The 15,692-nt window shown below is 35.9% G+C and overlaps 1 protein-coding gene across 1 annotated transcript in view; it reads left to right on the plus strand.

The window, feature by feature from the left end:
- The window catches only part of VWA8 (von Willebrand factor A domain containing 8), a 178,274-nt gene that overhangs the window by 29,814 nt on the left and 132,768 nt on the right, over positions 1-15,692 (plus strand). The window contains exons 8-11 of the mRNA XM_009645253.2: positions 1,353-1,457; positions 8,251-8,382; positions 9,697-9,831; positions 9,912-9,989. Of these exons, the coding sequence (XP_009643548.2) occupies positions 1,353-1,457; positions 8,251-8,382; positions 9,697-9,831; positions 9,912-9,989 (450 nt within the window). The remainder of the gene's footprint in view (positions 1-1,352; positions 1,458-8,250; positions 8,383-9,696; positions 9,832-9,911; positions 9,990-15,692) is intronic.

A 15,692-nucleotide genomic window follows, 5' to 3' on the forward strand; every position in this document is an offset into this window, starting at 1 on the left:
AGGGAATGCATTGTAATGACTAGCTTCTTATCTTCTATCATGGATTCACACAATCCCAAAATGTGTTTCTTAGGTAGAAACCTGCTCCCTGCTGAAGGGGAGGATTTTTTTATAAGGTGCTGTTCTGAAGAGGCTAATTTCATACATGCCATTGTAATTATTATTAATTTGAGATAATGTGGACAAATTATATGTTATGTCTTTATATATAGACAGAGGGCTTTTAAAATGCAATAAAGGGCTCCCGGATCCTTTAAGCAGTACATTTACTACAGTGCCTTAAATGGTTTATTTTTACTGATCTTTTTTTAATATGGAACATTATAAATAGTATTGCTTATTATAAGTATGAATTGAATTATGAATTTCATAAAATATGCATCTCCTGATTTCATTTCTAAGCGACTCTTCTTTCAGTTGGGTGCCTGTGTAAATCCAAGTGTATAACTGAAAATCAGTTGATTTTATTTGAATTATATTATTTACTTTTTACTTACTTTGATGAAGGCTTAAAAAAGTAGTGCCAGTCCACTGGCTGTTTTTCACCAGCATTATACACAAGTAGTCCTTAAAAATTTGCAAGTCTTTTTTGAAACAGTCAAGCATTACTTTAGGGTTTTGAAATACTTTTTTTCCACCATGAAAGGCTTTATGTGTATGTTTCTGGAGTATTCATAAATGCACTTCCATGTCTTTATTACTGTGGCAAAACAATTGAATCTGTCCAGTTCAGGCAGCAACTGACAAAAGAGTTAGTATGTACAACTAACAGGGAGGTAGTAGAAAAAAAAAAAAAAAAGAAGTTCTCAATTTTGTGTAGAAAATGCAAGCATACTTAGTAACTACTTTTAAAACAAAAGTTTTGATCAAACTGTTCAGAAATTTCTAGAAATTGATTTGTTAAGTAGAATCTGTACAATGTAATAGAATCAAAATTAAATACTAGAAATTGCTGTGAATGAGTAGATCATTATTGTAATATGGATTTCATGTCATATTGATCCTTTTCTAGTAGTGCTATGAAACTTAGTTACCTGTGGTGGGATTTGTCTCTCCTAATCTTAAATGTCTTGAGGTATCTGTCCTAGTCACTGTAGCTTCCATTTATGCACAGGAAAGAAAGTAATTTTTAGGACATAGTTCTTCTAATCTACTTTAGACATTTCTATTATAATGAATTGCACCTGAGAAATGCCTGTTTTGACGTATGATCAAATACTGCATGTAGTGGTCATTTGTATTTCGCCCTTACAGTTTTATTTTAAGTTCAGTGCTTTCAAATTTTCAGGTTAATGGCTGATGATAGAATGAGCCAATTTTTTTTTTAAGTTGTATTTTTTAATTTGAATTAGGATTCCTTTCCTATGATGTCAGTCCAGCATGTTATTAACCGGCTTTACCCCTATAATGTTTTCCTTGGAAAGGAAGGCAGGACTGCAGTCAAAGATGCATTAAAAGTAAGTATTGCACATATACATTATAATTCCAGGAAGCGATAGAATATGACAGTTGTTCTCCTGACTAATGTTACTTCACTACTTCTGTTTAAAAAAAACACATCTCAAGTAAACTTAAATGGCTACATTATTGCTGATGCTAAAACAGTATTTAAAAAAAAAACCCTTCACTAGCTAGTAGATTTCATTATAGTGAAAGGTGAAACCTCTATGTTCTGTAGAATATTTAGACCTCAGTTCAAGACTACAGAAACCCCCCATTATATAAGTGGCTAATTAACTTGAAAGTAGCTATGGTTAAGGTAGTCGAGTGCTTAAAAAATACCTCTGGAATTTTACCTTTAAGAGCCTTTTGTTGCTTGTTATTGGTCAGATCTATTTTGTTGTTTTGTCCATGTTTAATAATAGCTTACAAAGCCTATAATTATTCTGGTTATTTCATTTTTCCTTTTAAAACTTTAGCACAGTGCCGGCTTTCTTTCATTTTTGAACATGTTGTAGGAATTATGTATGTTGTTGAAAATAAGCATTCACAGCTTAAGAGCATGTTACCCCGCTGTCGAGGTTTAACCCGGCTGGCAACTAAGCACCACGCAGCTGCTCGCTCACTCCCCCCCCTCCCTCCGTGGGGTGGGGGAGAGAATTGGGCGGAAACTTAGAGCCGAGGGCTGAGATAAAGACAGTTTAATAAGAGAAAATAATAGTAATAATGAGAATGGTAACAGAATATACAGAATATACAAAACGAGTGATGCACAATGCAATTGCTCACCACCCACCGACCGATGCCCAGCCCGTCCCGAGCTGCGATCACTCCCCGAGCCGTGATCAGTCCCCGAGCAGCGACCGACCGACCGACTACCCCACCCGAGCATGACGTTATATGGTATGGAATAGCTCTTTGGTCAGTTTGGGTTAGCTGTCCTAGCTGTGCTGTACTCCCAGCTTGTTATGCACCTGGCCGAGCAGGAGAAGCTCAAAAAGTCCTTGAGTAGTCTGAGCACTACTTGGCAACAACTAAAAACATCAGTGTGTTATCAACATTCTTCTAGTCCTAAATGCAAAACACAGCACTATGCTAGCTACTATGAAGAAAATTAACTCTATCCCAGCCGAAACCAGGACACCCGCTCTTTCAGTCCTGAAAATTAGAGGTTATTTGTACATGCATATTTAGAAATAACCAACTTTGTAGCTAGTGAATTTTTGTTTTTCCTAAACCCAAGCTTATGTGTCAGGGAAATGTTTGTAGCACATCCCTGCTGACACCTCCCATACACTGCCTTCTTGCATTGGAAGCTCAGTCCTGTATTCCCTGTTTAACTGGGCTGGTCTCCTACTTGTCTTCCTGAGTTTTGGGATGGACAGTCCTTGCATTTGAAGGAGGTTGTCCTGAACGACCTGCTAGCTTCCTTGAACCTTCAAAGCTGCCTCCTGTGGGGTCCTACCTACTACTTCTCTGAATATCTGGTCTGAGATCCAGGATCTGTAGTCTGTTACTTGCCTTCATCACTTCCCATCAGGATTTTGAACTTCATTAGTTCATGGTTGCTACAGCCAAGGCTGCTGTTGATTGCCACATCCACAACTAATTTGTCCTTGTTTGTGAATAGCAGGAGCAGTCTGTGCATCACCGCTGTCTAGCCCATGCAGCGCCTGTGTCAAGATGTTATTCTAGGCAGCCTCAGAAATCTAGATTGATTGTGTCATGCTCTGTTGCCCTTCCAGTACATATCAGGGTGGTTGAAGTTGCCCCTAAGAACCATGGTCTGTGTGCAAATAGACTTCCATCTGTTGGCAGGGCAGTAACGGTCACTTCTGTTCTTAATATGCCTTTATTTTACTTCCGTTATGTCATTTTGTTTCCCCTATCAGTTTTAGATGGTGAATGTTTTTATGTTCTGTACCATCAGCTTCTTCCATTTTCCATTTCTTTAATTTTATGTGTTGTGCATGCTTTTGCTTCCTGTGTAAGACAGGTTGATTTGACTAGTAAAATCTTCTTTGTCAATGATCGTCTACTTTTAAATACCTCCTTATAATTTACATTTTTCTGTGTTAATTTTCCCCCCTTTTTTTTTTTTGATACTCTAACTCATCACTACTTATACGAACTTGTCCCATTATGTCAACAAGTATATATAATCTTATTTGGAATTTTATTCTATTTGCACACAACAAATCTTGTTAAGCAATGAACCTTAAAAAATGCAGAAAATAACTGGAACTTCTGTTTATAATGATATTTTAGTAATAGCGGTGCCAGGTCTGTATTAAATATGGATAAGAAATTATTTTTTTCCATTCCATAAGAAATGTGAGGGAGAGAAGTCTGACAGAGGCAAGGTGATTTCTTACTTTGCCTTCCCACAGATTTCCAAAGAGTATTCAGCTAATATTTGCCACTGAATACTGCTCTCTGTATAACAGAATACAGCTAGGAAATAGTAAAGAATAAATACTTGACATGTATTTCAACTGATGAGTTAATTTGTGTGAATTGAATCACTTCTTAGCATCACCTAACATTTAATGAAAATAAAAACAAATTTCATATAATAAATATATTAATTAAATATCTATTTCATGTAATAAAATGTAAAGTTTAGGCATCAGACTTGGAGGCAGATATGGTAAGTAGTAATGTAGCTGATAATGTATCTTAATTTCAGGATGTCTTCCCTTCCAGTCAGCTGTGGAAGCTGAGAAGTGAGGTAGCCAGCGGTTAGGCTAAACAACTAGTTTTGGCAGCTGTTAGAGCCTGTGCATATTTCTTGAAGAGGTCATATTCTCCAGGCACTGTCTTCCCAAACTTTATCTTCAACTTGGGTAAATCTTTTCCATATGTGCCTCCTTGATCACTGAGACTCCACCAAGACCTAGGTATTCCTTGTAATTCTTATTCTCGATGAGGAATTAATGTGAAATACTGACTTACACCTTCCCTGTGGGTGAAAGTAGTTCGTTATGGTGTTAGTCTTGGATGTGTAAAGATGCTTTGAAATGTGACTCTCCTGTTGAGTGGATATAGTTGGAGGTAAAACCTGTCTTAGGCCATCTCTGTCTACCAACCAACTTTTTCATTTGATACAAATGTGGCTCCTTGTGTCAAACTAGTTAGCATCAAAAAAGTGTGTATGGATTGCATACTAATCCCGCATTAGCAGTGATCTTGAGACTTGCTTATCATAAAGAACATTAGTACAAGTGCTACAGTTTGCAGCATTCATTAGCTTGCAACAGACAGGACAGAAGTACCAAAATAAATTTGAGAATGTTGTGTCTTTTTTTTACCCTTATTTAAAGTTTCTGCATTTTGGAAACTATATCGATTTCTGTTCTGATTCTTAAAGAAGATCTTCAACTTGGAAGATTTTGCAAAGGAAAATATGACTTGGTTTGAATTCTGGCCTTTAAAATTATTCTGTACTTGCATGAAATATTGGCATGACAAATTATTTTGACTGACAGATGAACATTTGAAATATGATTGCAAAAATTAAGTTAAAAATTATTTAAGCTTTTTCTCGACAAGATGTAAATATAGAGAAATCATTGTTTTCAAGGAAAAACACCCTCCAGTTAAACATTCCCAAACAATAAGCTTAAGCATGTCTCCCACAGTACTGAATTTTTCTTTCCTATATACTACAGATAGGCATTTATAAAACTGGTCTTCTTCATTTAGGGTGAGTTCGGTGGCTCATAAGAGACTCCAACTGTTCTATACTTATTTCTTAATTTTTTCTGTAAGCTTTTAGTGTTTTACTTCAGATTTATCAGAGATTTTGGGTTTGCTTTTTTAGTTCTCAGATGCATTTTGGGTACCTTTTTTTCCCAGTGTTGGAAACACCCACTGTTTTGGGTTTTTTTTCTACCTTCTAATCAGGAGAATCTTCCCATCAGATTTCAGAAACATGTTGATCAGATTTGTCTTAATAAATGAGCAAGTCCCTTTTAGCCTACTATCCAACTGTTTAACTTCGCTCTAAGACCCTTTTAGAATTTTTCTTCATTTTTTTAATGTCTTGCTTAATTCTCTGTTTACTGTTATAATCTTATATCAAATAGAAGCTTGTTTGTTCCCTTTGACTCATTTTTGTATTATTGCACACCCACTTTAATCTTACCTGACCTCCTCTTCGAAAACTGTTTCCCTGCCTCGCAGTAGGGAATCTTCAGACTACATAGGCACTCTATGTAGTAGTAGGCTATTAGTTCAGAAAACGAATCTTCTTTCTTATCTAGACAATTCTGTTCACTCATAAGATATTTCTGTTGCAAATTTTTGTCTAAGGAGGGATTTGATTTGCTTTTATTCCCCCCAAAGTAACTTATAATCTTTGGGGTTTTGCATTAATGAATGCTTCGTGCCAATACATACCACTGTAGTGGAATCTGTCCTTCAGACTTCATCTGTCTATCCCATCTTGCACTTGCAGTTCATATTTTGCTTCTTGTGAAACAGTTCAGTCCTCTTGTTCCTTGAAGAATTCTCTTTCTTTCCCAGACAGATAATCTTCAAGGAAGATCTGTTGCCTTTGGATGCCTCTTTTGGATAGCTTGGCTGTCTTGTAGGTTCAGCATAGTGGTTATCTGCAAATACCTCTCATTTAAGCTCTCTGTTCCTCTGACTAGCTGGATCACTAGTGTATTCTTTGCTGTTTCCATGCTGAGATGTTACTGATCATTAGATGTGGTCAGAATTCCTCTTTTTCCTTTTTTTCTGATTTTTACAGTTTGCCTTTTCTCACATGTTTCTAGGCATGCAGAATGTGGCCTGATGGTTATGGCCTGCCAAACCACTTCCCTTGGTTTTGGTGGCTACTCTTTTCTTTTTTCCCCCTTGTCTGAAGCACTGAGGCTGCCCATTTCTAACTCTCCAAGTATCTCCCAAACCTTCTGTTACTGAATGAACTCAATAGTTGTCCCTTTTTTCCATTGTAGTTATCAATTTGGAGTGTGTATAGAGGAGGTTGCTTCTGGCTCAGGGAGAGTATGTTTAATGTGTTGTGCATCCATTTCATGCCACTCTCTGGTGCCATATCTAGCTATCATAATTCCAAATGAATGGCATCAAAGAGATTGGTCTTACTCTGAAAGCCAGTTTTGTTTGCTGCTCCTATCTGGGTATAAGTGTGGTAACTTGTTGAGTTACTATGTTATCCAGTTCAGCAGCATCTTTGTGCTTACATGTAATGAAGTTGTCCAAATTCAGTAAGATGAATTCAAGTTCTATAAATTCAGTAAGGATCTGCATGGAGATAGACATTCCTCTTTCGGTGTCCTAGTTTAGGGTCTAAAAGGCTAGATGCAGAACCCTCAACAACATTTTAAGAAAAAAAAACCCAAACAACTCAACCATCAAACCCAAAAAAACCCAGAACCCAAACCAAAAACCACCTTAGAAACTTTAGACTCCCAAGACCTTTTGTGGACAAGGTCTGCTGCTCCTGTCTCTAATCATCCTTGTTTGATACAGAGGCTGCTGGTGCAGATAACTGTCTTGCTTGCTCACTTTCTTTTGTTGGTATCTGATTAAGGGATTATAGTTTGCAAGCAGTTTGCAACTTTGTGTATGAGCAGCTTTTGCCCCATGCAAAATGCCATTAGCCTAGTAAGAATATTACGGTTTACTAATGAACATAAGAGTGAGAAAATCCATAGTTCGTTTCACAGAATCATAGCTGGAGCATTTCTAAGAATCATAGTTTGAGATACTGTATCTGAAGTAGACTCAGCTGTTAAAATAAGAACTCAGTTTGGTGCAGCCCTTTACTAAACCACATGTAACTTAAACTCATGTTTAAACATGTAATTTTTGTACGCTCTTGATCCAGAATGGGAATTTTAAAGTAATGAAGAGCCAAAGCATTCATATGAATGTATCTTAGTTTTCTTTCTAAACTTTATTAGACAGTGCTGTGAATCCTAGTAGTAATAAAACTACATGCTTTTTTAAGAATTATTTTACGTTAGTGACTTCTCTTTAAAAAAAATCTTTTGTTCTAAGTATTCTGAAGAGTTGGATAGTACTCCTTTTTCTCTTGTTTACTCAGCTTTCACTCTGTTGAATAAAATGGCTCTATGAGTTTGGTAATTCCAGTTAGTGGCTTTTTTGTGCATAAATCCCCCTGCTATGACTTCCCCTTCCCCAACAAAATAGACTTTTTACAGGACTTTTTAGATGTTTTTCATGCTTTCTATATACAGCATAAAATAGAGTGTAATGCTCAAAAGAGGGTGGGGAAGAGAAATGTCCCTTTTTTGTCCTTGATATACCCAGAACATGCTCAAGGCTTAATTTGTACAGGTTGTCCTCAATTTTCATTGTATGATAAGGCTGTGGAGCTAAGTAAACATCATGTTTGATGGTTATTTTTATTGGTAGCCAGATGTTTACATCTGCAATTGGTTATAATGACCTGCAGAGATAGGTGATCTATTATTACACATGCTAAAGGCTATCATCTGTTTCTCTTATTATTTTAGTCTGTCAGGCTAAGACTTGGCAAAGTCACCATATGACATTTTCGCTTTACATCTGTCACTACAGTCAGTATAAGAAGATGGTATACAATGTTTTTGCCTTGGCTTTAAATGTAAAATATATAGGCCATCAAGAACTTGAACACAGGTATGTGAAGTAAAAGTTGAAGTAAAGTAAATGGATTTAGGACTTCACAAACCATTGATCTTGAATATACTTCTGGTCTTGTTTTCAGAAGGAACTGTTGTAAAAACCAGACAGCTGTATTTAATAACTAATTTCTCCCACCCCCTAATTCTACAGCGTTTTGAGCTTCAGGATTTGAAAAGCCACTTGCTTCCCAGAAGGATTACAAAAGTAGAAAGTGTACATGGAAACAAACCCTTCAAGGCTGATGTAACTGTCCAGATTGGTGAAAAAGAAGTGACATTCCAGGTATGAATTTATATATTCATCAAACTGTATGTGTTTTTTTTAGATATCATTAACGTGTTTTCATCTCATCAAGAATTTGGCACACTTGATACTGAAACTCATTTGCACTCAATATTTTTTTGTAGAGTAACACATGATATTTATTAGAAAGGCATTTAGATACTGGAATATTAGATTACGGATACAGAAGATTTTGTTTCTAGATAAACTCATACTTTCCTACATGTGATTCATTTAAGTTTCTTGTGTTAAAAGAAATGCTAAAGAATGGATGAAAGAAAAGCCTCTAAATGTCATATTTTTTATTGGATTAGAATAATAGAGAGTACTTATGATGCTCTTGTTGCTGCTTTCCCTTTTTCTTTTAATAAAAACAATAGTCTGTCTTTGTCTACACTTCAAATGAAATCTAATGAGTGCTTAGTAATGTTCCGACACAGGATGTTGGGAAAATGGAACAAAAGTAATCACATCAAATATGATTAATTTGAGTTTCTTCCAATGAAGTTTATGACCTGCTAGGTGGTGAAATAAGGTCTTATTCAGGAAACAGATGCTGATCTGAGAATTTGAAGTTAATGTTGAATTTGGAGAGTCGTAAGAGAGTCTGTAAAGGAGGTGGATTAGTGGGAGTTAGAGAGAGATCATATTAACGTTGGTGAGGAATATCCTCAGAGAGTTTGTACCATGACAAAGTGAAAAGGGGAATGGGAATTTGTCAGAAAGAGGTGAGTCTGTAGGGACCTCATTCAACTCTCTTTTCTGAGAGGAAGATTTTTGCTTTCATTTGATGTGTAGGTGATACCTTCTGAAAACAGGTCTGCAGAATGTCTCTTGGGAACAGGAGGGCATAAGGAGTTTGCAGATGAAACGGTTCCCAGACTAGAATGGGAAATGGTCATAGAGCAAGCATCTTAACACGGGGAACGATTGAAACTCTCCAAAGTTCTGGTCAAAGTAGCTCCTTTAGATTTTCACAATACAAATTGCTCTTTCTCTTACATGTTTCTCTGATGAGCAATAAATATTGGTGATTTTTATATTTTATCTCTAGCACAAACAGCCTCAAGTTCTTTGCAGACCCCAATGCTGTAGTTGAATTGGTTCATGTTTTGATTTTTTTTTTTCATGAACAATGGGTGAAGGAGGTTCTCTATTAAGAAATCATATTATTGAATGTTTCTTAAGTGAAAGATTTAAGTTTGATGGATGACGATTGTCAGCAAAATATTACAGCAGTTTTGGAGAAGCCTAGAATTATCACAGTCTAGCTTATTTAGCATTTTGATTTTTTTTTTTTTTTTCCTATTACAGGTTCCAGCTGGGACTAGGCTGTTAAAAAAGCATCCTCGATCAGATGCTTTCGTAAGGACTTCCAGCCATAATCAGCTGTTGGCAGAAATGATGCAATCCCATATGGTTAAAGATATGTGTTTAATTGGAGGCAAAGTAAGAATTTAAGTTGCTTTCTGCCTCCTTCCCCGATGTTGCTTCAAATGTAATCTAGTCCTTATTTTTTAACTTTTTAGGGCTGTGGCAAAACAGTTATTGCGAAGGAGTTCGCTGATATGCTGGGATACAGCATAGAACCTATCATGCTGTACCAGGTAAGAAAACTATCTGCTGATGATCATGCTTTAAATCTGAGCAATGTTCATATACAGCTGCAGCTTTTAAGATCACTGTTAATCAGCGATATGGCTTAAAAAAAATAAATGATACTGAAGATTTTCTGACGATTATAGAGCATTTTTTACTCTCTTTGTTAGAATGCTCATTGAAAATCTCTCTTTCTGCAGACCTAAACAGAGGTGGTACTGTGCAGCAATATAGATGGTACAATATTATTACATATAAACTAGCCCTGGTACTGCTTTCCTTCAATTTTATTGACTTCATTGTGAATGTGAAAGAGAGGTAATCTAAATAAAATGTAAGGAGAATTGCTTAACACCATGCTCTTTCTAGCTGCACAGAATTGACAACTCGCTCAGTGATTTGGCATGACTGAACACTGCGAAGAAAACTTTATTTTGTGTCTTCTCTCTGGATTTTTTTTTTTTTTTCCCTTGTGAAGTATGTTTCCTGCCTTTAGGTCAGCATGGTGACCACTTGTAATTCATGCATGTTGAATGCCTCCGGAAGACCTTTTGTCTGTCGTCTTTTTTTTTTTTTTTTTTTTTTTTATTTTGTCCATATGCTATTTAATCTTACAATGGAATTCTCCATTATCAGCACTATTTTTTTATTATTATGGAAGACAGTTTCTTTATTGTATTAAGAATACATAATGGCTTTTATGTTTGTGGGGAATTTTTTTCAAGTTATTTCTCATGTCCCATAGGCTAAATCTTTCTTCTGTTTTTTTTGATGTGTTTTCTTCTGTCAAAATTGCCTAATATCCTCTTACAAGTTTATTTTTTCTGATGCCTAACACATGGAATTTTGATCAATATTATGAATTCTGAGCCTTTTTTTTTACATTTCTGTTCAATCTGACAGTTACAGTTGTGTGCAGTAGAGGTTAGAAGATAACATTCCATGTTCAGAAATGTTCCATCCTAGAAATATAAAATGAGGGCCAGTGTTTAAATGTAATACGTACATATAACTTTCAAATAATATTAACTTCTTTATTCAGAGGTGCTATAACAAACATACAGTAATCTTCTACCCTTAGCCTAATTGCTGCTAATTTATTTATGTTGTGTCTTAGTATAGATGTGTCTTTAAAGATAAATTTTGGGCAAAGTGTGCATTAACACTGTTTGAGACATGCGCAGGCGGTTGACATAGTTGCCTTAAAATGGCAGTCATGGGGTAAAATGACAAGAAGGAAGAACTAGGGAAGTTGTAAGGGCGTCCACAGGCTTTGAAGGTGGTGGCAAGGAGCTTGCACTTTTCATGAGTTGGAAGAAGAAATTTATAGTAATTGAAAAAGTAAGGGCAGAGTGAATGTTTTTACCGAGTAAAATGTAAAGTTTGTATTTAAAAATATTAATATAGAAGTAGTAGTAATGGTTCCAGGAGGGTTGGACATGCAGAATAATAAGGGAATTGAGGCTTTGGAGCTGTCGGTTGTCTCAGCATATGGTAAACATGGCACAGTGGGGCTGCTGTACATTTAGGGTTTTTCCCTTTGATTTCATCTGGATGGTGCTTCAGGCTTTCTCAAAGCACTAGAGCTTTCTTGCAAACCCCAAGCTCTGTCATGCTTAATAATGATCTTCCATAGCCAGTGGTCACTCAGTATGTGTTTGGAAAGAATTGTTAGTCTTAGATCTTGATACACTCTAACCTCATGACAAAAACTGAAAAATTGCAAGATTAAAAAGTAGCATCACACATGTAAGGTTTTCTCCTTAACTTTGAGGAATGAAAACACTCTCAAAATACAAAATCAAGAGTCTCCCGTATCGTTGTGAGTCAAAATACACCAAATATCACAGGATTTACAATTGTAAGTGATAATCAGCAGTGCTGCAAGGGAACATTAGCATCAAATTTAATGCAATATATTGGTCTCTTTCTCTCATCCCTTTGCTGCTTTAAATTATTCCCAGGCAGCATGGAGACCTCCAAAGGAAGAAATGGCAGTGGCAGCTGATTTGGAACTGCAATGGCATGTGGAGAGAGAGAGAAAGATGCTGACAGAGATGGGTGGTGAGGTTGAAGGGTTGAAACAGACAAAAAGTGAGAGAAAATAGATGAGAGAAATATTACTGATGGTGGAAAAAGAAAGGCAGTCCATTATATGTTTTCCTGCACTGTTGAGAACCTCCCCAGAGAAGATCCCACTGCTTTTCCTTACCCCTATATGGCTTCAGCTGATAAAGGCACAGCCTCTGAAACTGTGTCTGCATAGATGGAGTCAGATGACTTCTGCCCTTTTCTTACACTTTAACGTGGCCAGGTGCAAGCAGATTTGGATTCCAAAGCTACGTAGCCTCATCAGTGAGCTACGTTCATAGTAGTATACCTGGATTCCCAGCAGCAGCTATTACCTTCTGTACACTGGTATGATAAGATAGGTGCATAGTTCCTGAGCCAGAACTGAGTGTGTCCAGCTAGCCTGCATACTTCTCTTTGCACTTGTCACTGTAAACATATTTTTAAATCATCCCAAGAAAATAACTTTTGCAACTTGACAAACCTGCTTAAGGAGAGGTACACCCTAACCCTTGTTTTGGTGCATGCAATACAATATCAGGTACTCACCAGCAAAATTAGACAATTCTTTGGTTAAAAACATGGCCACTGGTTTTCAACATCCTACCTTTAATTGGTATGGCTTTGCTGAATAGGAGCAGAAGACTTCCTTTTTGGAGACTCGTGAGAAGAGCTGGTAATGAAATTAGTTGCTCAGTAAACATCTTTCTTTCAGAGGGATCTGTAATTCCTACAGAAATAAAATCTAGGCAAAGGGTTTGAAGTATTTGCCACTGAAGTGAACCTTTCCTTTGGTTTCACCAGGGTTTGATCCAGTTCAAAGGGCAGAGGGTTTTTATAGAGAGGCTTTTTGGTGATATCAAATAGTATCACTAAGGCAAATAAATGACTGTCTGTGAGCTTGTTTTTCACTTTAAATTCCTGTGTAGACAAGTCTACGTAAGATGCACATATGTATCTATAAATACAGATATTTCCTCTGCACAGTGTCTTACAAAATCTCGAAAGTTTTTACAGGAAGCAGTGTATAAAAAAATGATTGAATGTAGCTGAGCTATGCATCTGATAGATTTTAAGAATGCATTTGTCTTTCTTAAAATACACACGGCAAAGTAATAGGATAATTTAATGACAGAACAAATGTTAAATGTATTAATTCATAGAGTAATTAATCAGTGAATGCTGTGAGAATTTTGATAAGGCTGTAAATTTAGCAGATTTTTCTACTTTGGTTCAAAAAAGTGGTTTTGATTTTTTTTTTGAGACACATTCCATATTGTCCTAAATCCATTTCTAACATTAAGGAGGCTTTTAGTTGTCCTGTGGTTAATTTTTATTTTCCAATAATTTCTGCAGGCACAAAAATAAGTAGTGGGGCACTTATCCTTGGTCTGAAGCAGTAGCACTGTTTTTCTTCATGCTCTGAAGAAATGAATTCTTAGCTTTTTTTATACATATAATGTTTACTTTTAATATTTGCTTCATCATTCTTTCCATCTGAAGTTGATTTAAGGGCTTGAATAGTGTGAAAAGCCATAGTTCTTTATATTGATTTCACAGAAAAAAAACATCTAAAAGCTTTTATGTTGTGAGATGATAATCAAATTTACGTAAACCAAGGGTTCCCAAACCTTTTGAGCACATAGGTCATCTCTTATACCAACAGTTGGCTCAGAGAACAATTACTGTCTCGTTTGTGATATCCAACATCATTATACGGTTTTTCTCATTATATGCAATTCCATATAGGCAAATTGCTGACAAAGGAAACTCATCTTGATTAAGAAAGGTTTGTTTTTAAGTTGCCACTTTTTGCAGTTAAGCAACAGCAAATGAGAAGCAACAGCCAGCCAGTTATTTGTGGACTGTAGTTAGGGAACTTTTGGTTTAAATTGTTTAAAATAAAATGTTTTCTCCCCCCAGAGTTTCAAGGGGGAAAAAAAAGCAATATCCAAAGTGGTGTTTTAACATTTTCCAGCAACTCGCTCTTTTTCTTCCCCAGCAAAACCAGTCTTTTAAGCACATCACCAGTGTTTGTGTACTGTCATGTTTTTGTTTCTAGGATTTCTTTTTTTCTTTTTTTTTTTTTTTTTGCATGACCTCATAATTTTTCTTTACAAATTCCTTCCAATTTTTTGTTTGAGAAATACTAACAAAATATGAGTCCAAACTGGCATGAAAAGCAGGAAACATAGATTTTTCACCTCATAATTGCCAAGAACATGATTAGCACTGCAAGCCATGAAAAATGTCTAGGTTGGAGGCTTGTATTGCTGTAACTGCTGAAGGGAGTGGGGCAGAAGTTATCCTACTTGTTCTCTCTCCTAAACTTCTTTTTTTCCTATATACAAGATATTTTAGAAAATAATGTGATGTAAAACGCGTAAGTTACAATGACTGTTACAAATTAAAAAGAGCATTTTGTTTCACAAGGCAATATAATGTTGCCATTGCTTTGCCCAAAATAAGGTGAAAAAAAAATTGATGTGCGTCTATTACCTTCCCTTCCAAAAGGAGGGATTTTTAGTGTCACAATATTATAACACTGTATCTCATAATCTTATTTTTTTAATATCATACATTAAAAATTGGTTTTGAGTAAATAAATAGAAACAATAAATCACTGGACACCTACTTGGCCATAAAACAAATCCCTTACAGAAAACTGTGCAGGCATTAGCAAATGATACTTCTTTTTAATGCATCACTAAATTGAATCTCATTCAACCACTTAAATAACATGATAAACTTTCATTTTATATTTCAGAAAATATTTTGCCACAAAATACACTTGTGAGTTTGTCTCCAGAAAATGAATGCATGGTTCTCAAGTGACTGTTGGAATTACAGATGGACATTCTGTGTAGCATACTAGGCTCCCAATCAATTCATGCTGTATGTTGTTTCATTCCTCTAGAGGTGAATTATCAGAAGGTGTGTTAGTTAAATACACAGTTATACAACATTGACTAGCTACTGAATGCACACTTCTGATGCAGGTCCTAAAACCACATTTTTCTCTTGCTTTGATAAACACGTTTCACGTTCTGGTTTTAGTCTAATTCTTTAATAAAATAGAAAAGAGCAAACACAGCACTAAAAAACCCCAGAAATACAACCATAAAAATATGGTCTGATTTTGTGGATTTGAATGTGGAACTTTAAATTATACAAATGTGGAAGCACTGAAGGAACCAGACTTTGTCCTGTTATTTTAAGGCTTTTAAGGAAATGTATAAAGAGGAAATGATTCAGGCCATATGACGTAATGTGTTCTATTTTTATTCTTTAAAGTTCAAAGGGTTTATAGTTGTGAAAAGGACATATGCGAAAAGCTACAGCTACAATCAAAAATATTTTTCTCATCTGATTTTAGGATAAGTTGTGTTCACAGCACAGCCTGAGGAAGGAATTTCATCTTCCAGGTCACAAAATGGCTATTATGTATTTGTTGCTCTAGTGCTTACCTGTTATAATGGAACATCTAAAATACATGTGCTGGAGGATATGCTAGATTTTGTCTTTGGTTTTGATTTATCCCTTAAGCATTATTTTGTGTTATGCTATGTACTTCTGATATTTTGTGTGTTACTGGCTTCTTTCTTACTCCATCCTTTATTATCCCATGCTTCCACTGCATT

Source organism: Egretta garzetta, unplaced genomic scaffold (genome assembly GCF_000687185.1).
Source record: "Egretta garzetta isolate BGI_Z169 unplaced genomic scaffold, ASM68718v1 scaffold351, whole genome shotgun sequence".
Lineage (NCBI taxonomy): Eukaryota > Metazoa > Chordata > Aves > Pelecaniformes > Ardeidae > Egretta > Egretta garzetta.